The sequence below is a fragment of the Acipenser ruthenus genome, chromosome 50, assembly GCF_902713425.1.
Source record: "Acipenser ruthenus chromosome 50, fAciRut3.2 maternal haplotype, whole genome shotgun sequence".
NCBI classification, from domain to species: domain Eukaryota; kingdom Metazoa; phylum Chordata; class Actinopteri; order Acipenseriformes; family Acipenseridae; genus Acipenser; species Acipenser ruthenus.
Window position 1 is genome coordinate 2,731,469 of NC_081238.1, and position 27,742 is coordinate 2,759,210.

General features: G+C 40.8%; 1 protein-coding gene across 1 annotated transcript; it reads right to left on the bottom strand.

Moving 5' to 3' along the window:
* Positions 1-1,255: 1,255 nt before the first annotated feature.
* LOC131721955 (neoverrucotoxin subunit beta-like) lies at positions 1,256-22,609 on the bottom strand. The gene is made up of 3 exons (XM_059015361.1): positions 22,493-22,609; positions 15,121-15,336; positions 1,256-1,341 (listed from the first exon to the last, which is right to left on the bottom strand). The coding sequence occupies exons 1-3, from the start codon at positions 22,590-22,592 to the stop codon at positions 1,256-1,258; spliced, it is 402 nt and encodes a 133-aa protein (XP_058871344.1). The 5' UTR covers positions 22,593-22,609.
* Between the last annotated feature and the right edge of the window lie 5,133 nt (positions 22,610-27,742).

Below are 27,742 nucleotides of genomic sequence, written 5' to 3' on the forward strand. Positions count from 1 at the left end.
TTACCCTGTACTGGATTTGTGGTGATATGCTTTGCCCCATCCTTGTCTGCGTTAGTGTCACAAGGTGACCAAGGCAAATTTAGAGGTTTGTTTTGTATTGCACAAATGTTTTTTTATGTATTATATTTATGATTTTATAAGCACTTTGTGTGTTTCCTTTTTCTATTTGTGATTTAATATTATTTTGGCAATATTGATGTTGGCTTATTTGGGTTTGATTTGGTAAATTATATTTGTTTTGTTGCACGAGTGTATTGGTGAATGACATACCCTCCTGAGATGGATTAGTACTACCAGCTGAAACTCATTGAAAATTTAAAGGGGATTTGATTGAATGTGACCAGGGATTGGATTAACGTGGCCAGGAGGCCACAGTGATTTTTGTATTTCTAGGAAGTAGCAGTGGATATAATATGCTCGTTAAGAGAAGAGAAAAGCAATAACGAGAGACTCGTGACATAAAGAGAATGGACAAGAGATACTGAAACGAAAACGAAACTGCAATTGAAACTTAGACGGGGAAGAGCTGCAAGACGTAAGCAATACAGAGATAGAGCTAGAGAGGGCGAGAGAACAGCTATACTGGATGTGGGACAAAGCCGGTCAGGAAGCGAGCCATTGGAAGGTTATATAATGAGAGAGAGAGAGAGAGAGAGAGAGAGAGAGAGAGAGAGAGAAAACGAACAACACTATGTGTTCTCTCTGACCCAAGTGTTCACTTGTTGATTTGTATGTTTGGTGTAATTGGGTTTATAATTACAATATTTTATTGTTTACTTAGACCTCGCTTATGTGTATTTGTAAGTATAAGTGCTTGACATGCAATGTGTAGGTAATTTGCACACGGTTTTATTTTAGAGAACTATAATCAGACTATAAGCGACGCTACGTGTTTGCTTGGAGTGAAGTATTTACTTGATAATTATATGCTTGATATCGTTGGGTTTCAAACTATAGTGCTTTATAGTCTAGTTCAGCCTTGTATATGTGCACTGTTTGGTATGCAATGCTTAGGTAATTTGCACACTGATTTACTATATAGAATGTAATCAGAGTATAAGAGAGTAATAGAGAAGTGACAGACTTAATTAACACACCTAGAGAAAGAGATTGTGTGCATGCCCCTAGCAGGGAGGAGGGAGACTTCAGACCACACAGGTAGAGAAACCTGGGTGACTGTGGGTCGAAAGGGAAAGAAAGGGCATGCACGGCGTACGGGGGAGACAACTCCAGAGATTGTTGTGTCCAACTGTTATCAGTCCTTACTGGATGCGGATTTGGACTCTGACAGCTCGGAGAGAACTGGGAGGATAAATGGGCCCCTGGGCACCCAGGAACTTGCTACAACCAGAAAAAGGGAGTCAGTGTTTGGGGGCAATTCAATTCAAATTAGGAACCTCTTCAAAAAATGCACATTTGTATTGCCTGTGTGCAGTATCTTACACTTTTCACAAAAAAAAAAACAATATAACAAGGACTAGAAACATTCAGTTAATCTCCACGTGATTTCCCCTTTGAATTCTTCTCCAGGTAAGTAAGTAAGTATCTGTGAACAGTCCTTGTAACAGTTGTATTCCACGGTTTTGTGCCATCTCCTTTTAATCCACCTTTTTCTTTCAGGTCTTTGTATACAGGTAAGTTCCCAGATTTTGTCTCCCTCTGCTGGAGACCACTTGTACTGCAGTCTGTGGTCCTGGTCCGTTCCAACTTCGGACTCCCTCTGCTGGATCACCCGGTGACTCAGTACAGTTTAATAAATCCTGGTTCCAAACTTCAGTTTGACTTTGTCAGTTTCTTTTGAAACAGTTCGTACACAAGGAAGATTGCTTGTAGCAAGCACACCAGATAAACAGTTCTGTGTTAAAACCACCTCAACTCGTCTTTGAGTACTTTTTGGGATTCTTCATTCACCAGGTTAGCACACCCCCGGTAAACCACACAGCTTCAAATATTACATTTATGTCTGCTACAGTCCTCCTGAACTGCTGGTTACGTTTTGGTTTACAGCGCTACACTCCTGCGCTGAACACAGGCACTCAACACACACCGCTCTTCTGCAGGTTTACTATTAGTGCGTTCCAATACTGTATATAATCCCACACAGGTAAAAGCTTGTTGTACAAGAGTACCCTTTCAACACAGTCCATACAGATTTCTGTTAGCTTCTGCAATTGATATTTCAGGTTGTTTGTTATTTTTCCCAATGATAGCACACACCCATGGGAATAACAAACACAGTCCACAGCTCCTTTCCTTACATATTGTTCCCTTTCAAGTCGAAAATAACCATCAAGGTATGGGATATTGCCGTCAGGCAGTAGCGATTGGCTGAGCTTTTATAGCAAAGCTGCCGATAGGCCTCTGCGCGAGCTGCCACGTAAGCCCGCCCCCTTGGGAGCTTACTATACGCAGCGCGCAGAGACTCACTTCCTCTTTTGTCTTCAGCATTGGTAGCGGTAGGTATTAGAGCCCGTAGCTGATTGTACTCAATAAGCTTAAAGCTTGAGAAGCTGGTTATTGCCCCTTCTCGGAGTTGATTTCAGTTACAGGAGTCGTTATTATTATTATTTAAGGATTTTATATATTGTGTATATTTTTATATATTTTATATATTCCTTCACGCTTTGCTTGCATCGCGTTGTCTCGTGGTCTCCCGTCTTTCCTTTATTAATTAATTTTGATTATTGTGTTGTGTTTTGGGTTGTATTAAAATATATATTTTTCTGTGTGTATTTGTATATATTTGTGACGCACGTTGTGTTGGCCTTGGCCGCGCGCGTGTCTGCAGCCCCGGTCTTGCCTTGGTGCACGCACCTCGACGCTCGGCGCTCGACGCTCGGTGCACGCACCTCGACACTCGGCGCTTTGACGCCTTGACGCTCGGTGCACGCACCTCGACACTCGGCGCTTTGACGCCTTGACGCTCGGTGCACGCACCTCGACACTCGGCGCTTTGACGCCTTGACGCTCGGTGCACGCACCGCGATGCTCGGTGCACGCACTTCGGCGCTCGCTCGGTGCACGCACCTCGACGCTCGGCGCTTCGACGCCTTGACGCTCGGTGCACGCACCTCGACGCTCGACGCTTCGGCGCTCGACGCTCGGCGCATCGATGCCTTTACGATCAGTGCACGTCCACGATTCGGCAACCATGTCCGGGTTCCACCGTTGCGTCACCTGCCAGGCAAAATTGCCAGCGAGCGATCCCCATGAGGACTGTGTGGCGTGTCTGGGGCCAGAGCACGCCACATCCGCGTTGGCGGATAGGGCTTTTTGCCAGCTTTGTGCTGGTTTCCAGACAGGCACCCTCCGCCAAAGGGCGAAGAAAGCAGTGGGTGGGCGCTCTCCTTCCTCGGGATCGTCCCACACCATTTCTGCCCCGCCGTCATCTACGGCGACGCCGCCAGGGCGGCTGCAGCTCTCCAGGAGCCCATCCTCCCAGCTAACGGCTGGTCAGAGGTCCCCCACCAGACGCGCTCGGGAGCGCAGCCCCTCCCCTCGTAGGGTACGCCCCCGTCGGGAGTCTAGGTCGCACTCCAGATCGCCTCGACGGAGAGAACGCTCTCGTTCCCCTCGTCAGGACAGGCGATACAGAGACAGGTCGGGGGTGGCAGAGCTAACCTCCAAAATGTCTCAATTCATGGAGGTTATGATGGGGCAGCAGTCCATCCTCATGTCCCTAGCAAATGTGGTGCCTCCAGCCCCAGGACAACCGACTGGGCCCATTGCTAGTCAGCCAGTGGCCCCTCCACAAACTGCACCGGTCGTCGCTCTTCCAGTGCAGTCTCAAGGGGAGTGGGATATCGATGCACTGTCTAGAGACGCATCTAACATCCTAGAGGGGGACAGTACAGAGGCTGAGGTAGCCTCCCAGCACTCTGAGGACGAGCTCCACATGCTAGACACCAATGACCCTACGTGGTCTGTGGTGGACAGGGCAACCTGCCACTTGGGCGTCGAGTGGCCGATGGCGGAACCACCTCGGCGCTCCTTGTTTGAGTCGCCTTCAGCCCAGTCCAGTCAGTCCAGGATGCTTCCGGCATTCCCAGACTTTATTAAGGAGGTACAGTCCACCTGGGGGGCTCCGGCCTCTGCCCCTGCGACTTCTCGCAAGGCCTCGGCCTTTAACATGCAAGGGGCAAGTGAGGCTGGGTTGGCGTCCTTTCCACCTGTGGACGCTGCGTTCGCCGCGTTGGTGAAGACGCCAACATTATCGGGGCTGACGAAAGATCCTGCATGCCCCAATAAGCAGTGCAGGACCACTGAGGTACACCTCAAGAAGGGGTACGCTGCGGCCACAGAGGCGGTCAAGCTCTCTAATGTGGCCAGCTTGCTGACGGTCTACCAAGCGGCACTGATCAAAGACCTGCCTGAGTGCCCTTCGGCGGCCCTCAGAAGCGAGTTGGGGACCGTCAGTCAACTGCTGGTGAAGCTGGCCCAGCTCAACGCGAATGCTCAGGGCAGGAGAATCGTGTCTCTGGTGGTGGCCAGAAGGCAGCTCTGGCTCTCACAGGCGAGAGTGCAGGAACCTGATAAGGCCCCGTTGCTGGATGCCCCAATTACACCGGGACACACATTTGGTCCAGCGGTGGAGGAGATGCTGCAACGCTCCGCCAAGGCGCGGGAGGCGTCGCAGCAAATGGCGAAAATGTGGCCAAAACCGTCGTTCCAGCCGAAGCGGCCTCAGGAACATCAGTGGCGCAGGACACCACCACAGCACCAGCCACGGCCAGGGGGTACTAAGACCTCTCCCTCAAGCACAGCAGCGCGCGGTCAACCTCCTTTTTCAAGACCGCAGCGCGGAGGGTGGCGCCCTAGAGGTGGTGCCAAGCCACGCCCTCGGGGCTCTGGCCAGGCCCCTCGCGAACGAGCCCAGCCCAAACAGCCCTGAGAACACCAGGCAGCTGTTAACCCTCCCCTACACTGTCTCCCAGCTCCAGTTCTGGCAACAATGCACCAACGACATCTGGGTGCACAAGACTATATCCACCGGGTACACCCTTCAGTTCCAGTTAAAACCTCCCCCCTTTCGGGGAGTGGTCGTAACTGCAGTGAAGGACTCGGTTCAGTCCTCAGCTCTGAATGTGGAAATACAGGCATTGCTCAGCAAGCGTGCCATTCAACAAGTAGACCCTGCTTTGATCGACCAGGGGTTCTATTCCAAATACTTCCTGGTGCCCAAGAAGGACGGCGGGCTCCGTCCTATTTTAGATCTGCGAGTACTGAACAAATACCTGCGGGTGTTATCTTTCAGGATGCTTACGCACAGGCACATCATCCAGTCAGTCCGACACGGCGACTGGTTCACCACCGTGGACCTGACAGATGCGTACTTTCACGTTCCCATCTGCCCGGGTCACAGGAAGTATCTGCGTTTCGCATTCCAGAGCAGGGTATACGAGTTTTGTGTCCTTCCATTCGGCCTGTCACTAGCTCCTCGAACCTTTTCGAAATGTATGGATGCCATTCTAGCTCCCTTGCGGGCTCAAGGTGTCCGACTGCTGAATTATCTGGACGACTGGCTCGTCTGCGCGCAGTCGAAGGAGCAGGTGGCACAGCACACAGTGATGGTTACAGACCATCTTCGGCGGCTAGGTCTGAAGATCAATTCAGAAAAGAGCCGCCTAGTGCCGAGCCAACAGACCGAATTCTTGGGTCTGCATCTGGACTCAGTGTCCATGGAAGCGACCCTGTCAACACAAAGAGTTGCCTCAATAGAGCGGTGTCTTTCCCTATTCAGGTTGAGACAAACAGTCAGCATGGAGCTGTGTCAGCGCATGCTGGGGTTGATGGCTGCCGCCTCACAAGCCCTTCCTTTGGGCTTACTACACCAGAGACCTCTGCAGGCCTGGTTCAATGCCTTCGCCTGGCATCCGCGGAGAGACAAACACCGCAGGCTAAGGGTATCCCAAGCCTGCTGGGAAGCGCTACGCTGGTGGAGAGTTCCGTCAAACCTCCGCCAAGGCGTACGCTTGGGTCCCATTTTCAGAAGGCAGGTCATCACGACCGACGCTTCCAACCACGGTTGGGGAGCAGTCTGGAACGGGACAGGGACCCGTGGAGTGTGGTCAGGACCCTGGAGGTCAGCCCACATCAACGCTCTGGAGCTCAGAGCGGTGGACCTCGCCCTCCGGCACTTCTTGCCAGTGCTTCTAGACAAGCACGTGTTAGTGCGGTCAGACAACACCACAGTAGTGGCGTATATCAATCGCCAGGGCGGATTGCGGTCCCCCGGTCTTCACCAGATGGTAACGCGGCTGTTGCTCTGGGCTCAACCGCGTTTAGCCTCTCTGCGTGCAGTTCATCTGCCGGGCAGAGTCAATTACGCAGCGGATCTCCTGTCCAGAGGAGGTCCTCTTGCGGGCGAATGGCGTCTCCACCCTCAAGTGGTGGAGCGCATCTGGGAATGGTTTGGCACAGCGCAGGTCGATCTCTTCGCTTCGCGAGAGACCACGCACTGTCCCCTATGGTTCTCGGTGAAGGACCTCGACAGCCCCCTGGGGGTGGATGCACTGGCTCACGAATGGCCGCCAGGGCTCCTATGTGCCTTTCCACCGATTCCGATGCTCCCCGCCTTCTTGGAGAAGGTCAGGGTAGAGCGAGCGACAGTGATTCTGATCGCTCCTCGGTGGCCTCGGAGAATATGGTTCCCGAGTCTAGTGCAATTACTGCACGGTCGCCTGAGGGAGCTCCCTCTGCGAGCGGACTTGTTGTCCCAAGCTCAAGGAGAGCTTTGGCATCCGAACCCCAAACTCATGCAGTTGTGGGCTTGGCCCCTGAGCGGGAGCGCCTGTCAGCCTTAGGGCTTTCGACTGCAGTTATATCGACCATCCATCCTCTACTAGGTCGCAGTATGCGTATAAGTGGCAGTTGTTTCAGAGTTGGTGTCTGGCTGAGAGCCATGACCCAGTCTCCTGTCCTATGGCAGTAATATTGCAGTTTCTGCAGAAACTGCTGGATGAAGGGAAATCTCCTTCTACACTTAAAGTGTATTTAGCCGCCATTTCGGCTTGTCATGTACGCATTGATGGTTTATCACCTGGTTGCCATTTTTTGGCATCTCAGTTTCTGAAAGGCGCAAGACGCTTGCGGCCTCCAAGAACGACCAGTTTACCATCGTGGAGCCTTGATGTGGTGCTAGAAGCCCTTACCAAGGCACCGTTTGAGCCTCTCCACAGCGTGGATATGAAGCTCATATCTATTAAGACTGCATTTTTGCTGGCTGTGGTATCAGCAAAACGCGTGAGCGAGTTACATGCACTTTCAGTGCATCCTTCTTGTACTCGTTTTGCAGGAGACGGTTCTAAGGTCTCCATGCGCCCTAATCCGGCCTTTTTACCAAAGGTTATATCCCCGTTCCACATGAACCAGTCAGTCGAGTTGATGGCGTTCCATCCTCCTCCTTTTTCTTCCCCAGAGGAAGAGCGGTTACACATGCTCTGCCCCGTGAGGGCATTGAGGTGTTATATTGACCGTACAAGGACTGTGAGGCAGACAGAACAGTTGTTCATATGCCATGGTTCTAGATCTTTGGGTCAGCCGCTGTCTAAACAGCGCCTTTCCCACTGGATAGTGGATGCTATTAGATTAGCGTATGAATCTACAGGCCTTCCACCACCAGGGCAGTTGAAGGCGCATTCTACCAGGGGTATGGCGACATCCTGGGCCCTCTTTCGAGGGGTGCCGGTGTCTGATATTTGCGCGGCAGCCAGTTGGGCTACGCCGCATACTTTCATGAGGTTTTACAGGTTAAATGTACTGGATTCCTCTGCTCCACTGTTTGGAGCATCTGTTTTACTCTCTATGACGCCTCAGGATGCGGACGTATAGAGTGGTTGATAGCATGGTGTTGACTGTTCCACCTTTAAGACAGGTGTCATTACGAGCATAGACGCTGAGGCGCAGCTCCGCATATGCCTAGATGTACTGCCTACGCAGTTGCGTTATGACGTAAGTCTGTCCTACTGCCGAGAATCCTCCCTCGCGACGGCTTGGGTACACTGTTCCCATACCTTGATGGTTATTTTCGACTTGAAAGGGAACGATAGGTTGCGGATGCAACCCCGGTTCCCTGAAAGAGAAAATAACCATCAAGCCGCGTGGTCGCTTCAGAAGCCTTCACGGCCTGAAGAGCAAAAGAGGAAGTGAGTCTCTGCGCGCTGCGTATAGTAAGCTCCCAAGGGGGCGGGCTTACGTGGCAGGTCGCGCAGAGGCCTATCGGCAGCTTTGCTATAAAAGCTCAGCCAATCGCTACTGCCTGACGGCAATATCCCATACCTTGATGGTTATTTTCTCTTTCAGGGAACCGGGGTTGCATCCGCAACCTATCGTTCTGCTGAGTCCTGTTTAAGGATATCTGAAGCACTCAGCGCTGCACTCGCACTGAGCCTAAAACAGTCCATACAAATAGTGCCAACGACTCACGTTTGTCTCCTTGTTTCCAAACGGCATCTTTTATCCTGTCGGGACTGTTTTCAAGCTTTTGTTCCGTGCTTGATTGCAATTCTTCACACGCACGCACGCACGGACGCGACCGCAACAATACTAATCCTTTTTCCTGCGGCCCTTGCATGCACGTTTCACTGCTCAGCTCTGCACTCTTAGGCTGTGTTCCATTTCAAAACCTCGGAAATCTGTATGGACTGTGTTGAAAGGGTACTCTTTGTAATGTATTGGGTATGCATTATAATTGAACAGTGTTAGGCTGTAATGGTTAGATACTGACATCTAGTGGTTACTAGATGTAAGTTAGAGACAAGGGTTACTAGCCTGGCGTTCCGGGTGTTGTATTCAGTTTACTGAGAGTTAAGATGGCGATCACCAGAAAATAAACCACGTTGTGTTTATGCAATACCGTGTCGAGTAAATCCTTGAAGGTATTATCAAGGACACTACACTCTTGTAAAAGTGTTTCAGTTGAAACACACTTCAGCGTCATCATTCACAGCCAGGAAAAGGCGTCATCCTAAATCAGCACTGGAAATGTGTACAGACAAGAAGATGTGAACTCGGGAGGTCATTGTCATTTTTGTTTGTTTATATATGTGTAGGAGAGTAGCTGTTAAATATTGCTATGCTTAAAGTAGCTATCCATTTTAAAGCGCATGCTAATAAAACATTGACTTTTTGTGTTGTCTTTAATATGCGTGCATGTGGCTTTTTTCTGGGGATGGCAAAGTGTGCGTGTGTTTGTGTGTGTGTGTGTGTGTGTGTGTGTTTTGGTTGGGGGGGGGGGCGGTGGTACTTTATTAGCAGAACTACAATAAAAAACGTTAGCTAGTTATTTATCAATTAAGTTATTTTTATTTTAATGTCCTCTGCTCTTCAGAGTCTTGGCGCTCAAAATGAAATGCGAGCGCCGAGACTGGAGAGCAGAGAAAAAATGGAGATAATTTAATTGCTGTAGCCGCAATAGCCTCGCTATATTTTTAATAAATGAAAATCGGAAGATGGGATCTGCAATCTGAAGGAGAGCTTATCACCGTCGTCGTGCAGGGGCATTAATGAGGTTGGCCAGAGAAGTAAGTTGTTAGTTAATTAATTAATTGTGATTTTATGAAGTGTTTATTATTATTATTATTATTATTATTATTATTATTATTATTATTTATGAACCTGAGGCAGCCCTATATACAAATGTACCATGGCTTGATACTTGTGTACCACTGGATTTTGAAAACAATCTAATACGATATAATGTTATCCGTGTGAAAGTACAATGGTACTGTATAATATATGTATATATCCTATACCATCAATGTACAATACTGTATTGGTACTATCATGCAGTGTCACCATAATACATTAGCATTGTAGCCTACTTTTTATTTCTAAGATAAGATGGTATCTAATTGCAACACTGTACTGTCTCTAGTATAGTGTAGCTATATATATATATATATATATATATATATATATATATATATATATATATATATATATATATATACACCATTGTATTATTATGGTTGGACTGTATTATAGTACCATAATAGGTTACAGTGATGGTATAGGATATATACATAAATGATACACATGTAAATTAAACCATTGTACTTTCACACTGATACCATGATACCATTGTACCCTGTTCCACAAATCCAGTGGTACAAGTACCATGGTACATGTTTCATAGGGGAGAGTATCTATCCATCTACTTTGGATCTTCACTACAAAAAATACACCAATAAATCATAAAGTAATAATCATAATAATGAGTATTGTTATATGGTAAATAAATGCTATGTATAATACTGTCTATTAAACCAGTCGGAAGATACACGTAATAAAAGAGAAATTCCAGGCTGAATTAACCCGCGTATAAAGAGTATTAAAAATGTAATTCTAATTAGTATTCCTTTTTTTAAGGGAGACTCAGCCAAGAAGGCATCAATACCAACATACACACGGAACAAAATACTAACCAATACAACTGAGATATGCAAATATACATGTTGTCATTTAAGATAAACATAATAAAGTGAAAACAGTAAAACCAGGCGGAGTTAACAGACGTAGAGTGAAAAATGAAATTCCAATTCAAATTATTAAAATGATTCCTTTTCTTAAGGGAGACTCGGACAAGGCGGCAGTTACCTTCTGCATTCAATAACAGCAAAGTATGCGCAAATACTAACCAATACAACTGAGATATGTAAATATACAAATCAAATAATTAAAAGTGAATATAAATATTAAAACATGTATTTAAAATTAAAACCAGAAAACAATTTAACCTAGAGCATTAATTTATTTATCAAATAAGAGTTATTTATATGACACAATAAACATTATAATATTTTTATATATTATATGATTGATAAGACCGTGTAACAATTTTTTTTTTTTTTGGTTCCTGGGTAGTAAGTGTTATTTCTTAATTGCTTATGCCTCAAAAGTATAGAAAATGGCTATTATTCCCCACAAACTTTGCTTTTGTGACCAGGACAGTGATATTTTGAAATGTACCTATTTCCAATGAGAAAACGGGCGAATTTGTGTCTTTTCGTTCACATAAAGTAAAAAAAAAACAACATATGAATCCAAATTAACATGTATTTATACTAAAGTAATACAAAAATGACTACAAAAGATTTAGAAGTGAGTAGTTTTTCGAGATTTACGATTATACTGTAAATCACTTTCACGAATCAGCCCCCAAATGTAGTCTCCCATCATGTTCTCGTTATACTGTCCTTGGTAGCGGCGTTCAAAGTCCAGTATATCCTGGTGGAAGCGCTCGCCTTGCTCCTCCGAGTACGCTCCCATGTTCTCCTTGAATTTATCAAGATGAGCATCAAGGATATGGACTTTGAGGGACATCCTACAGCCCATTGTGCCGTAGTTCTTCACCAGAGTCTCAACCAGCTCCACATAGTTTTCGGCCTTGTGATTGCCCAGGAAGCCCCGAACCACTGCGTCAAAGCTGTTCCAAGCCGCTTTCTCCTTACTAGTGAGCTTCTTGGGGAATTCATTGCACTCCAGGATCTTCTTATCTGTGGTCCGACGAAGACACCGGCTTTGACCTTTGCCTCAGACAGCTTAGGGAAGAAGTCTTGAAGGTACTTGAAGGCTGCCGACTCCTTATCTAGAGCCCTGACAAATTGTTTCATAAGGCCCAATTTGATGTGCAGTGGTGGCATCAGCACCTTCCGGGGGTCCACCAGTGGCTCCCACTTGACGTTGTTCCTTCCTACAGAGAACTCGGTCCCTTGTGGCCAGTCCAGCCTGTGGTAGTGCGCCTTGGTGTCCCTGCTGTCCCAAAGGCAAAGATAGCAGGGAAACTTGGTAAAACCGCCTTGGAGACCCATCAGGAATGCCACCATTTTGAAGTCTCCTATGACCTCCCAGCCGTAGACCTCTCGCAACATTTTTCATATATGATATATATTTTCAATAACATTGAAAATTGTAAAACATTTTAAAATTAAAAACGTTTACAACTTTAAATATTTTAACAAATTTTATAACATAAAATTCTGAGCCTCAATTGTCCATCTTACCTTCCAGAGTTTTTTTGCAGTGCTCGCAGGTGAAATGAGGTGCCCAGGGTTTGTCTTGATCCCCGACAGGCATGCTGAAATATGCCTTGTAGGCCTCACACATCTTAGCAGATGCTTCCACTGAGTACTTTTTCGCTCCTGTCTTGATAAATTGGCTGCAGACATAGCAAAATGCATCTGCTGGATGCTTGCAGCCTCTTGATGCCATCTCAGAAAAATGCAGATATGTATCCACTTAGGCATCTGGAACTAAACTGAACTGGTGGGCTTAAGGCCCCTGTATTTATACTACTATTTATATTACTGGAAAGTTCTAAAAAGTTCTAGAAGTTACTCCAAGTTTACTCAGCACTGAATCTATCTGGAATGTTTTGGAAAACAGGTAAATTTCAAAATATCACTGTCCTGGTCACAAAAGCAAAGTTTGTGGGGAATAATAGCCATTTTCTATACTTTTGAGGCATAAGCAATTAGGAAATAACACTTACTACCCAGGAACCAAAAAAAAAATAAAAAATTGTTACACGGTGTAATAACATACCGCACATACACACACTTGGTCTCAGCCACGCGTAAAAGGGCTTTATCTCCTCAACCACAGCAGCTACAGCGCTCAAACCAACTTTAATTTAAAGGTTGCCACATGTGAATTGTTTCACAGCTTCTGTTTTACATGTGAAGCCTAAGAATAATTTGTGAAAAAACAAATAGTTGGGGATATCAAGCCATTTTACGCATGTCGGGCTAAGTGTGTGCGCATATGCAATATGTTTTGTTTTTCACATATTATTCTTAGGGTTCACATGTAAAACAAAAGCTGTGAAGCAATTCCCAACTGTTCTTCTTTAAATTAAAGTTGGTTTGAACGCTGTAGCTGCTGTAGCTGCTGATCCAGGAGCATCGTCTGATCAACAGCACCAAGAGGTGGTTGCATTGCATGCCGAATTTCGGCGCACTATACGATTCCTTTCCTGTAAACCCATTGCATGGGACTGAAGGAGTTCTTCCCATACAAGACTTAATCTAGCCAGTGTTTGTCTGCGTCTTCTCCATCCATCCATTTTTGTCACAACTACGTTGTAAGTAGGCCTATGATTTTATATACCTTTATAACTAATTAGCAAATACACACAAATTATGTATTTATTATATTAACAGCGTTTGTGTAAGTTTCCACATTTTCTGCATAATTAATTTTAATATTTCAACAAAGTACCTGTGTTTGAAACCAACACATCATGAGTTGTTTTTAATATATTTGTTCCACATTAACGCATATGTGTGATTATTGAACGCATAATCCTTTTGTTTAGCACATTAACAGTTACGCAGTTGGCTAAGACTAATATATATGGGTGTGTGAAAGGACATCAGTAGCCTAAGAAGCATAAGAAAAGCAGTAATGGGAATTGGTGAGTGCTGTCGGTTTTTGTACACATGCTACTTCTACCATTTCTAGAACAACTAATTCTAAACAATAATAGTAATAACTATATTATTTTTTTCTTCTTGGCAGCATGAACCATTTTAACTGCAAGCCTTTTGCATTCTAGACAGATGGGGGGTAACCTTCTCTTCATCTCTGCCTAGCGCGTAAAGCCTCATGTAAACCCCTGTGTATTTGAACGATATCCTTTATCGCGCAGCATCTCTTTTCAGTGCGTTTGGTGATATTTAAATAAACCCTCCCATTATTTTATTATTAATGAGGTTGTTTGCATTTGGACGACTAAATTCTGTCTCTAAAATAAACTCTCATGTAAACGTGGAAGCAGAACTGTCATCACCATAAAAGCGCGAAAGATCTGTTGTCACGCTTTTCAGTTTTTGCTTGTAAACTGCCCTAATGTTTGTGTTGCATGTTACTTATATGCAACACAAACATTCTTCGGAGTGTGTGCAGACGACACTCAAATCTATATTAATTCTAAACCTGATATCAATGTTGCTGCCTCTGCCCTAACTGCCTGTATCTCTAATATAAAAAATTGGATGTCGCAACATTTTTTACATCTTAACTGTGACAAGACTGAGGTAATGCTGTTAGGTACTCCCCGCCAGCTAGGAAAAACCAATGCTTTAAATCTGCATGTTAATGGAACATTGCTTGAGTTCAGATCTAAGATGAAAAATTTGGGTGTGATTTTCGATCCTGGGTTAACTTTTAAGACATGTGTTGAATACTGTCAAGGTTTCTTTTTTTCACCTTAGAAATATTGCCAGACTGTGTCCCATGCTTTCTCTACCTGCAGCTGAAAAACTGGTTCATGCCTGTGTTTTCTCCAGGATCGACTACTGTAACACCCTGCTTGCTGGGGTGTCTAATAGCATCCTCACTAAAATTCAATTTGTCCAAAACTCTGCAGCCAGAATTTTGTCTCGGTCCCGCTCAAGAGATCACATTACTCCTGTCTTGGAGGCCTTGCACTGGCTGCCTATCAGATTCAGAATTGATTTTAAAATTTTAATGCTGACATATAAGGATCTTCATGGGCTAGCTCTGACTCATCTGTCAGATCGTTAATCTTTTTACACTCCTACTCGCAACCTCCGCTCTGCTGATCTCAGACTGCTGTGTGTCCCGCCTGTTCGCCTGCGCTCTATAGGCGACAGGGCCTTCTGTTGCTATGCCCCCAAATTATGGAACTCTATTCCACTAGAGATCAGGGACTCGGCTTCTTTTGAGTGTTTTTAAAGCTTATTTAAAGACTTACTTTTTTTAGAATTTTTATGATTTTTATGATTGTTTTATTTCCTTGTGCTTTTTATGTATAATCTGTTTATTTATTGCTGTACTATTAATTGTGAAGCGCTCTGAGATGATTGCTTTTAAGGGCGCTTGTGGCGGACTGTCCCGCCCCTATGTATTTATTTATTATTATTTGTATTTGTTTCCGGCGTGGATAAAAGTGCTGCGTCTTTTATTATTTATATTTAAAAACCCTGTGAGGATGCATGGCTGATCAGCTACTGATTATGTAACTAGCTGACAGTCATGCATCCTTACCAAACGCGTTCAGACTCTGGCCGAGGGGTAATAAGATAATTAACAACTAGTTAACCCCTCGGCCAGAGTATAAGAACCTGCAGCTGTCCGTTCTGCACGGTTGGAGTGTACAGAGGTGTTTAGAGCTCTTTGTGTCTTTAAGGTATTTGGCAGATCGTTTCACCTCCACTAAACCTCCTAAGAAACTTGCTTTCAGCGATGCTTCTATATTCAGAGCAGATGATTTATCCTCGATGGAATCAGAGGCAATGATCTGGAACTCTGTGTTGTGTTGAGATCGCAGGTCAACATCTTTTTTAAGTGTGTCCATGTCCCACAATGTCATACCTACAACAAAATATGAAATTTGAAACATTATTATCAGGTGTTCAAATAAAAAAAAAAAAAAAAAAACACTCATATGCGGACCGTTAATTATTTTGGTCTGCATTGAACCACTTGCAAAAAAAAAACAAAAAAACACAGACTTTAAATCCATGCTTGTATTTATTTACAGTATTTTGAAAAGCCATATATGGATTTTAAGGTATGACATGTTTTTGTCTTCACATGCTTGACAAATAAACAAATAATAATAAGAAAAATCTGACACATTAACATAAACTAGCCCAACTCAAAAGTAAAATGTATTGTATGATTATATAATAATTATATAAATAATTAATTAAATATTATATAATAATAATATGATTATGAAGATGATGACGGGTAGTGAACTGTATCCCTATACGATGACTATGAGAACAATCGCTTTGCAGGGAAACCAGCTCATGTATGTGCGGAAGGTCTGTCCAAAAGCTCTAAAGAGAAGTAAAAGTCGGATCAATATCACAGTATATGAGTTTAGTGAACAGGAAGATTGTGATTTAACACCTGAGAAAAAGCAGATGATAGGTTAAAAAAGGAATATATTTAAACCCTTGTATACTTTTCTAAAACTATAAGACTTTAAAAGAAGGTTTACCAAATATAGTATTAGTTATAGAATCATTCCCTCCAGTTGCTCTGTGGTTGTTAAGAAAACTCAAGGGGCTTGCTTAAATAATCTTATACGTATCCCCGTTTCATATATGTATCCCTGTTTCATCAGTTCAAACCCCTGCTGAATCAATCAACTTATGTTTAGCATTGTTTAATACTAAAGGGAAGATGTACTAAGATGAGCCAGTCGCAGCCCAAACATACTGCAATTTGCATTTTTGTTGCAACACTTAGCAAAGTATACATTGTGTTGTATGTACTAAGAGTAAATATGTTAAAGGAAAGAGCCACAATATGCTAATTGAAATATTTGTTGCAACTTCTTAGCGAGATCTCTAGCATTGCGAGAGTTGTGTGGCATTGTTCAAATAAACAGCTGAGTTGTGGTTTGCTGCAGAAGATGGTGCCCGAAGGATAGGCTAACGTCTATACATGCAAGGGTGCAAGAATCAAAATAACATTGTTTTTGTTAAATGTAAACCTCATCTGTTCCATCTCCATTTTACCTATTTTAATTCTGTTTATATATATATATATATATATATATATATATCTATATATAGATATATATATATATATATATATCTATATATATATATATATATATATATATATATATATATATATATATATATATATATATAAATGAAAGGCAGTTTAATCCCATCTGATTCTATAGTGGAGCCCCCACCTTCACCACCAAATAAAAAATGTGTTTCTATCAAAAAGCTTTTCATACCCACACAGTAGCCCCTCGCTAAACCAGATATGTTTGTCTGACATAGGAGGTGTCGGGTTTAAAAGAAATACAATAAAAATCGCACACACATACATTTACAGTTATTAATATATTTAAAATATAAATCATTGTGCTGAAATAACACTAATGTGTTTTGGGTAGGCTGTACATTACATATAAATCTGTACAGTATGCCTATACAGTACAGTATTAAAATCAAATGAATACCCAGCGCACTTTCTTTTTACTTTAGTACCGGTATGGTAACACAAAATAAACCATGCTGCTGTATTGTACACATTATTTTCAATTGAAACTAAATGATTTTAGCATTTTTTTAATTATTATTATTATTATTATTATTATTATTATTATTATTATTATTATTATTATTATTAACTTGGCCGCCTAGACAATTAACATACAATAGATCATGATGCCGCATTGACAAGTTATGATACTTACAGGAGGACAGTTATTCTCATTAACACGAATTTCATAGGACCAGCAACAAATTTTGCATCATACCACTAATTCGTATTATCATGAGTAGCCTATAAACCAAATGTGTACTGTCGATTTTTATTTAAGTTAGTCAGTGGTGCAGTGCTGAATTGTGCACAATTACAAACCACCTGCACATTAATAGAATAGTGTTTCCTATTCCTATACAGATGTTCAGAATGAGCAGCAGGGGTTAGTGGCACATGTGTGCAGTCTATTGTTCCCAACATGCTGGGGAAACCAGAAATGTCATAGGAATTTGTTTTCAAGGCTTGTAAGTATTCCCTGCTTTTAGGGAAAAATAGGTATTTGGGTGTTCGTCTCAAAAATTCATTGAGCACAACTGGCAACACACGAGAAAAAGTGGACTGGGAAATGCCAGCAACAATTGTGACTTTTTAAAACATGCTTTCAAAAGTTCTGAACAAATTGATGCAATTGTAAGTGTTGCAATTGCCTGCAGCTTTCGTACATTTCATTATAATATTTGAGAAGCCTCATTTGCACTATATCTGACCCATTTTTGCGAATTTATGCAGGAGCGCCCATAGTTACATATTCATGTACGCTTGAACCACAAACAGAACTTACTGCTGCAAAGTATTCCCTGAAAAGTTGCAAATAGCATTGCGCTTGTTTAGTACATTTCACCCAAGACTTCCGCAACACTTTAGTGCACCTACCCCTAGATCTTTATCCAATAAAGCTCCACTAATTAATGAGTTTATTAAAGATCATAAACTTTTATTCTTCACAGAAACCTGGCATACATGCCGACGAAAAGAGCCTGATAGAGGCATCTCCCCCAAACTATACATTGTTTCAGAAGCACGCCTTGTGGGGCTGGGTGGGGGACTGGCTTCCATTCACTGCTCTAATTATAATGTTGCACACATTTATTACTGAAAGTTATTCCTCTTTTGAATCATTAGTACTAACCTTAACTTTAAAAGGTCAATTAATGGTGATTACTGTAATTATTTACCACCCAAATCCAACCTACTTCAGAATTTGCTGGATGGGCCGAACAGCTTCTTGTTTGTAAATGTTCTTATAATATCACTTTAAAACTTAATTTCCATTCTCCTGGAGTTTTATTTGGAACAAAAATGTTGTCATAACCTTCATTGTTATGGTGCTGTGAGGGTGATCTATATTTTAAAAAGTTAGTGAGATCAGGATAATGTGTCAGAAGACCGAAGTCAATTTAGAATTGACCTCTACCTCGTTCCTGTTTGATGGGTGTTTTGTATTTCCCCTTTAAGTACAAGGAGGGTGAACTGCCTTCTCACTAAAAAGCTGCAGAAATTGACTAAAACAACTGAGATCTGCTGGAAAATAAACAAATAAGCATACTGTACGACATCATCTTTCAGTTATTTTTTTCAAATGATTGTCATTTTCAGGTGACTCCTAAAATGATGGTGCTTTATTGTTTAGTTGTTTTAATATACAAGGATATAAAAAATGCTAAATATACTACAAAAAAAGCAGCCCTTTGCAAAGCCCAGAAAGATATTTTTTGTTATTTCCATGTTTGTGAGCGGATAGCTAAGCTTAAGATAAGATGCAATTAATGTTACACTAGCCTTAACTAGCATCTATCACGAGTACCTAATAAGAACCAAAAAGTCACGTTGTACCCCCAAATATACTGCATTAAAATGAGCATAGCTGGGAATTCATGCCAGTGGTCTCCTATATTATTGCTGTAGGCTACTGACCTCAGCACCAGGCTTGAGCGACCGTGTATAGAGTTGAAGTAAAATCTCTTAATCCTAATTCATAGGACAAGATGTGTTTCACAAGCAAGGAAACATGAAAAAGAAAAGAAAAAATCAGCTTGCTGCAAGAATTACAGAATGAAGTAGCATCACTTTAAGAGGAATTTGTTGAGCTTGAATGGGATACCAGTATACTGTAATACTAATAACAAAAAAACAAATATAACAACATTCTACTAGTGAGAGCCTTGAACTGTCCCTGCAGAATTCTGAATTCAGATTCATTTATTTATTATTATTATTATTATTATTATTATTATTATTATTATTATTATTATTATTATTATTATTATTATTATGTGGGTGAATAGGGTAACCTATGGTATATTTGCTATCATAAGGATCAGAATTGCTGAAGCTACCTTTCTGTAGGAAAACTTGAATATGTATGTGTTATATATATATATATATATATATATATATATATATATATATATATCTATATATATATATAGATATAGATAGATATATATATATGTATATATATATATATATATATATATATATATATATATATATATATATATATATATGCAGTCAAAAATCTTTATTAATAAAAATAATTCATGGGTAGTAGAAGGTATTTGTGTAATGTTTTTATTTTGCTTTATTTTTTTTTTATTTTTTTTTACGATGGCCAAATGAGGCAGGCTGCTCTTGCGATTTTTCAACACAATCTCAACAATTCTTGTAAACCCACTTTAAGAACACAATATCAATAGTCACGCAAGGCCAAATTGGAACACCGACAGAAATATTTAAATATACCCTCCCATATTTTAATGTTAATTAGGTCGATTGAATTATATGTACCTATTCAGTTGATCCTATTAAATGAGTGTAAATACCAATGTTAATAATATTTGCTCAATTCCGATCTCAAGTCCAGAATCAAATCAAGCAGTTGTGTAGGGTAGGGTTTCTGGTGTTCAGTGTTTCCCCTCTGTAAGAGGTTTGATTTCTTCTTAAAAATAAATCAGTCTTCAGGTATCGATCAAAAAGAGTTTATTCAGGAAATAAAATATAAACGGGAACAAAGCAAATGAAATGTAATGCATGCAATTTACGACAGCCGTCAGCTGATGGTTTTCTGAGCTGCCATGGCGACAGAGATAGCATTTTTGCGCAAGAGAGCTACAGGTCAATTTACAGGTCTCGACAGATGGTTTTCAAGTTCCAAAACAATAGTTAGTCATTGATATAGTAAGCAGGTTTAAGTCCCACGGGATGTGGGGTTCTAACCCAAAAGAGGTGTAGCCTAATAATTCGTACCAATCGCAGATCTGACCCCCTTCTGATAGGAGGTAGAGTTCTGTGACTATATTGCGTCATTTAAGTAGAAGTTTGTGGTTTGGCCATATCATCACAAATAGATTTCTGAACAGGGGTACAAGCTGCATGTCTGGTTTTATCGGACAGGCTTGTGGTTTTTCTATAGAAACGAGGAAACAGCTTTTGAAGCGATAACATCTGTGACAAACAGAAACGAGGCCCAAGGTTAATCATCGTAGGTGTTAAGTGTGTACGTGCAGAATTTCATGGTTCACAAATTTGGGCCATGTTAAACAGTGGTTCGAAAAGCTTAACATTAAACACAGGAAAATCACACAATGTTTAAAGACAGACTTTCAATGATTTATCACCCTCATCATGGAAAGAAACAAACAGCTGAATAAACAATAAGAGCTTGTGCAATTTAACTGGAACAGAACAATGTGTACACCGCACTGTACAAGATGTGTGTTTATCAGAAAAGGTCTACGTGTTCAATTTGTATAGTGTGTGATTATTTCTTACACCTCTGACTTTTCAACTTGCCATTATTCAATTGATCCCTGATAAGCCATTTGCGTATCTCAACTACAACTGAGAAATGTATTCATAATACAATTGGTTTAAAATTGTATTTTTAAAATAGTCCAAGACTTATTTTTTTATTTACAAGCAGAACATGGTAAGATTTTATTTAATAAGCGAGTAATCTTAACTAAAGTTATAATGAAAAAATATTATGCTAGACACTATTATAATCGCTGTGCATAACTGCAATAATTGGCATTGATAAAGACTAGTCTCTTATTAAAATGTTACGCTGACATTTGAATAATGTTTATTTGATTGCATTTCATGATTCTGCTGGTTTAAGTCTTGAACGATTTAAAAGACCATTCACCACAAAAACCCATAAATGAAACCAACTTTACTATAAATATATTTCTCAGTTGTAGTTGAGATACACAAATGGTTTAATTGTTAATGGAGAGTAGACCAGTAATTTAAGAAACCGTATTAATTTGTTTAGTAAATATATGTATCACACGTAGATATGACAATCAAATTAACTTATTGTTATTGTGGATTTAAAACAAACATGCATGCAGTTAGTACAGCTCCAACGTTTACCATAGACAAATGCATTGCAAACTTAATGCTGCATATTGAAGCAGTGAGGTATGGTACAGCATATTAAAAACATGGTAAATGCACAGGAGAACTATTGGGGGGAAAAATGCAAATTTACTGTTGTAACTTAAAGTTTACATTTACCGTATTATAAGAACGACATTTCTGAAGCAAAAAGTACGCGTTTGTCAAGGAGTGATTTCAACCACACACAAATATAAATAACTAATGTCATTTTTTTTAAAAATTATACATACCGGTATTTATTTTTTTGCTAAAAGCTAATTTAATTAAATATTCAAATACAGACATTTGTTAAAGAATTAAAAAAAAAAAAAAAAAAAACATATTTGAACTGTGCGATCGATCTCATGAAGATAAAAATAAATTAAACATTAATTTACTTTACAAATATATAGATAAGATGAGAAATGTTTTTTTTGTGTGACATTTGTCATCTTATCTATACAGGTATAGTATATCTATATAACTGTAATTACTGATGTGTTTTGTACAGTGTTGGAAATTGCATTTAAAAAGTAATTGTTACAGTTAATGGAACACAATTGTAACAGCAGTAGTTACAGTAACTAGTTACAGCTACAGGTAGTTAGTTAGACACAGATTACATTTTACACATATTTTTTGTTTGGTCAGGCTGTAGCTCGAAATATTCTTTTGAAGATCTATCTATCGAACCTACTTGTTCCCTCCTCTGACACCATGAAAAGTGCATTCATGTAACATTGTAAGGTTTGGCTTGCACTGTTGAAGCACTTTCTTATTTCCATGTTATGCATTAGCCGTCGTCTTAAAAAAAAAATCACATGAAATGTAATGCGTTACCACATTTCATTAACTGTCTGAAAAAGGAACCATTACAGTTACAATTACTGAACAATATAATCAGATGACATGTAATGGGTTACTCCCCAACACTTACATTTAAAAATACTACATTCTTCCAAATGTTATACATACACAAGTGGATGTATTTCGACTTGTGGTATTATTTATTGTAAAACATACAAGCATCCCATTTACTTTATGACAGTGTAATTAACGTGATTACCTGGGATGAGGGAGTCATTGCGACAGTCATACAGCATTCCAAGTTGGAATGGTCGACCAAGAGTTGCAAGCTCTATAGTTATCCTTTCTTCTGTTGTCATTGTTCCAGGTTTGCAGATGTGCCCTGTTAAAATAGTGAACAAATACCTGGTCAATTGAAATATGAATATTTATATAACAAAAAGTCATTGATATTAAAAAAAGTCTACATTTCAAGACAAAAGCTCTATATTGCAGTGTCCTCAACTCTAGGTTATTATTAAATTATCTTCTTAAGTCCTTGATAGAGTATCAATTAAACCAGTGTAATCATTTAGACCAGGAATACACAAATCCAGATTGAGATCTGGAGTCCCCTGGATTTTATTGGTGTTAATAAATGAACTGATTACCACTTGGAAAGAGGTTACCCTCAGTAATTTAGGGTACAGGTGAAACGAAGGGGGGTGGGAGATACCTTCAGTCAGTAATATTGCTCTCTGATTAGAACAATTAAAAATGGCTATGTGTGGTCATTTGGAACCTCCTTATTAACTAAGCCTTTAAAAGATAAATTGAACATGCTTGATCTGATTTGTAATAAAAACTGAAAAACTATTTGACGTAGGAAAAGGTTTGTGAAACAAAGCACTGTGAACCAGAGAAAGTGTGTGCAATTTCGGAAAATGCTGAGATTTGGGAGTATTTAATAAAAATGCATTGTCATTTCCTTTCTTTTGGATTGAGACTGCTAAAACGGACACCAAAAAGTTCCTAAAATGAGTCTCACTCCAAAAGTTTTTGAATAAATTGATTAGTAAATTAATTATGAACTCTTAGGTACTCAGAACTGGATGAATACCTGAGACATGGGAACAGTACGACATGTGATGAAAGACCAGATCACATTCAAAATACTACAGTCGCTTTTATTTGTGATTTAATATGATTTAATTTAAAATGATTTACTGTGGACAAGTTGCGCAAGGGATAAACAACGATAAGTGTTGAATTGGTAAAAATAGTTCACTGTTTCGAGAAACTGGATCATTTTCTTACTGATTTCAACACTTTGGTTGTTATAGACTGATGTTATAGACTGATGGAGTGACACAGCAATTGGTTTAATGTGACTTTTTTTTTTACATAGATTTACTAAATTCATTAATTGCCGTTGTCTTCATTTGAGGACCAGCTACTTTGTAATTTTTGGAGCATTTTTAACTGGCATCTACCTGTTATTTTAATTCTCTTTAACTATATTGTTCTGATAATTTACTCAAATTTTGTTAACTGCAAAAGTTAAATCTAAATGTAACTGCTGATTCTGCAAATACAGCAGAACCTCAGAGTTATAATTAACACTCAAAGCCCCGCGGCAGTCATTTTGGCGGTTTTTGGTTTTAAAATATAATTTTCTCCAGTCGTGTAACACATATGGGGCTTTGAATTCATGTACCTTTCTGTCTGTATGTATTAAATATTCTCACAAAGCATGAAACGCAGGAGTGCAGAAATGAAGGAGATATATTACATTATACCTAAAAGCCCCGGGAGCAGTCACATGGACGGCCAAACAGAAAACAAATTGTATTTTGATTATACAGAACGATATTCTACTTTATGCCAAGTTAGCAAGTGCAATAAAAATAAATCTTCGGACAGCTGTGCCCTGTGCAGAAAGGCAGCGTGGAGAAGAGCATTATCTGTGTTGATTGTGAACAGCCTTAGACTTTTATTTATCTACGTTATTCAGTTGCTTTTGCTCATCTGATAATTTACCGATTGCTGTTGAAAAGATAAAAATGTATTGCTATCGTTTCAGTTTTATAAATATGTATGTTGTAGACAAATGTTTGTTCAGATGTTTATTTACATTTTCTTGTTTGATTTGTAAAATAAATGTGTTCTCATATATATATATATATATATATATATATATATATATATATATATATATATATATATATATGCTTCAGTTGTTCAGCTGTTTATGTGACGTGCTCAATAAAAAAAAAAACTAATTACATCCGACTGTTTCTCCGTTCGTTATACTATTTTCAGTGTTTTGAATACAGCCGTCAGAAAGACTGCTGCGGGGCTTCTAGGTATGAATATATCTCCGGTCCTTCTAGCCAGGTAAATAGAAATGTAGAAATGATTTACCTGCTGAAGCGTGTCAGTGCTGCATGCCCGTTCTGAGAAAGGAGAGAGGAATGGACTTTAGGATAGGTAGAACCCTGTTCAAAAGGATTTGAATAAAATATGCAACCAACAATTACATAAATAAGCCACTAGTACAGTTTCAAGAAATGGGAATCTTCTTACCTCAGTCTTAAAGATGTTTTCAAAGTGATCTACACAGTAACACCAGGGACTTGTTTTATACCACAACCCCTGAATTATTTCCTCCTATTGGCTGAACTTTTTAAAAACGAAACTCAACTGATTGGTTAAGGGGGGAGGGGGGTATTAGTATTAGTATTATTAGATGATACTTGCCCTCCACCTTATTTGGAAGTGACCTAGATGTTACTTAAATGCCTGCTAACTGCTAAGAACATGCTTGTTATGCAACTGTGGAAATGCTTTGTAAGCATTAAGCACTTGTTAGACCTTAGCATTTACAAAACATATGATATTCAGTGTACAGCCCAAATATACAAATGATGAAAAGCTTATTTTTAATGTGCTTAGAAAGTGCTTATACTAACTGATTCTATTAATCTGTCTCAGTTCCCTCTTTTAGGTTCATTAAAATAAAATACATTTTCACTGTAAATATTTTTAGGGGCCTGTCACAAAGAGATTTGTAAATGCTCTCTGAAAGTTGTTCAGAGATGACTTGGGCCATGTGCAAATTAAGCTAGTTCATTCAATACATGGAATATCCCTTTTACAATACCTGTTCATTTTTGGTTCTTCTAATCTTGTTTAATTTAAGGTTCGACTTAATGGGAAAATGATCACCGGCTGTCATAGCTTTAAAGGCGATTTAATCAGGCAGTATTATGGACACCCTTGCAAGCGGTTATATATCTTGAAAGAGGAGCATCGGGGCTTTCAAAGGATGCATTGTTTGTTTATTTCCCGTGTTGTAACCAATTCTTTATCCCCTCAGAATCCTGTATCCCCTGGCACAATGCACAGGTGCAAGAGGACGAAAGAGTAAATCAAGTAAACCTCCCAGGCAGATCGTTGACCCAAAATGCATCTTTCTGTGATGTCGCGTGCAAGTCCGCCCACCTGTCGACAGTTCAAATGAATTTCAGTGAGGGTGGCAAATCCGAGATTGCTGTCGGAGAAAAGGAGGTGAATTTGTATCTTTAAATCGACAGTATTAACGTTTGGAGAAAAGGAGGTAGGTAACTTCCTATAGTAGCCTGCTAGTCCCAAGAAGGAGCGCACCTGGGTTTTTGTCATAGGGATTGCCAGTCAGCTAAGGCTTTCACCTTTGCAATCAGTGGTCTGATCTGGCGACTCACTACTCGAAACCCCAAATACTCTGACTCACTCTTCCCAATGGCACATTTCCTTGGGTTAGCAGTGAGCCCAGCCTCCTGCAAGAATTGCAGTACTGCCGCTACCTTACACAGATGACTCAGCAAATCCTCACTGTGGATAACCACGTCATCTATGTAAGCAGAGGCGTCCTGCTGATTGTGCTGCAAAATGCGATCCATCATCCGCTGGAAAGTGGCTTCTTTAAATCCAGTGTCGTCATAAAGTGAGCCGTGCCTGGATGCTGCAGCAACTCATCCACCTGGGGCATGGGATAAGCATCAAACTTCGATTTTTCATTGACCTGAAGTTAATGCAGAATCGAGTCGACCCATCTGGCTTATCCACTAAAACAATTAGACTGTTCCAGTCGCTATGGGACTCCTCTATTACTCCCAGCTTGAGCATCTAATCAATCTCCAATTTTATTATTATTATTATTATTTATTTCTTAACAGATGCCCTTATCCAGGGCGACTTACAATTGTTACAAGATATCACATTATTTTTAGATACAATTACCCATTTATACAATTGGGTTTTTACTGGAGCAATCAAGATAAAGTACCTTGCTCAAGGGTACAGCAGCAGTGTCCACCACCTGGGATTGAACCCACGACCCTCCAGTCAAGAGCCCTAACCACTACTCCACATTACCTACCGTTTGCGTTCAGTTATGAAGTACGGCCTCTGGCGAACTGGCGCCCCTGGCTCAACTTCAATGTGATGGTGTACTACTCGAGTCTGCTCCGGGATGGGAGAAAATGCATCAGGAAATTCTGCCACCAATGTCCAAGTCTGATATTTCTGTGTTGCTGTCAGATTGTCTGCAATCTCTACCGACCCTGTTTTCGCCAACACAGAAAGATCAGGTCCCAGGTCGGTGACGTCATCTGCTTGCACCACTAGCAATGTCTCTCATTGCAACCAGGGCTTCAAGAGGTTTACATGATAAATGTGCTTTTCTCTCTGTCGCTCCGGCTGGCAGATCTCATAGTCCACTGCCCCAATCCGGCGTGTAACCTCAAAATGTCCTTGCCACTTCGCCAGAAGTTTAGACTCAGAGCTGGCTAACAATAGAAGCACTTTATTCCCTGGGTGAAATGTGGGTAACCGGGCTCCTCTGTTGTATTGGGTCTCCTGGCTATGTTGAGTCTGCTCTAAATTGTCATGCGCCCACTTTCCCCACAGACTCAAGACGTTTGCGCAGGTCCAACACATACCAGACAGAATTATCCTGCTGCTCCTTCCACATCTCTTTGACCAGATTGAGCATACCCTGGGGTCTCCGCCCAAACAGCAGCTCAAATGGAGAAAACCAGGTAGAAGCCTGGGGCACCCCCCTGATCGTAAAGGAAAGGGGAGGAATCAGCTGGTCCCAGTAGCGCACGTCACTAGTAATAAATCTGCTTAACATGTTTTTGAGGGTCTTATTAAAACGCTCCACAAGACCATCTGTCTGAGGATGATAAACCAAGGTCCTAATGGTCTTAACCCTTGTGGTCCTATGTCAGACCAGGGGTGGATCTAAGCAACACACATAGCCCCGGCACCACAGAGATAACACAGACATAAACAAACAAGATAGCTGCTTCTGCATCCAGCGCTCAAAGAATATCACGGACATTTGCAGAGCTTTTTGAAATGTTATAGTAATAAAATAATGACTTGGATCGCATTATTGAGGAGTTTGGTGATAAAACGAGTGATCAGGAGATGATTTATCGGTATGCACGACTATGAAGAGGTATGTGAAAAATACAGCGAACAA

What these genes read in the sequence shown, in the direction of transcription:
- LOC131721955 (XM_059015361.1), bottom strand. Translation starts at nt 22,592, where the DNA reads ATGACAACAGAAGAAAGGATAACTATAGAGCTTGCAACTCTTGGTCGA. An exon ending in CAATGACTCCCTCATCCCAG is followed by an intron (nt 15,337 to 22,492) that starts GTAATCACGTTA and finishes ATTTTGTTGTAG; the next exon opens with GTATGACATTGTGGGACATG. An exon ending in AAAGAGCTCTAAACACCTCT is followed by an intron (nt 1,342 to 15,120) that starts GTACACTCCAAC and finishes TTCTGGTTGTAG; the next exon opens with CAAGTTCCTGGGTGCCCAGG.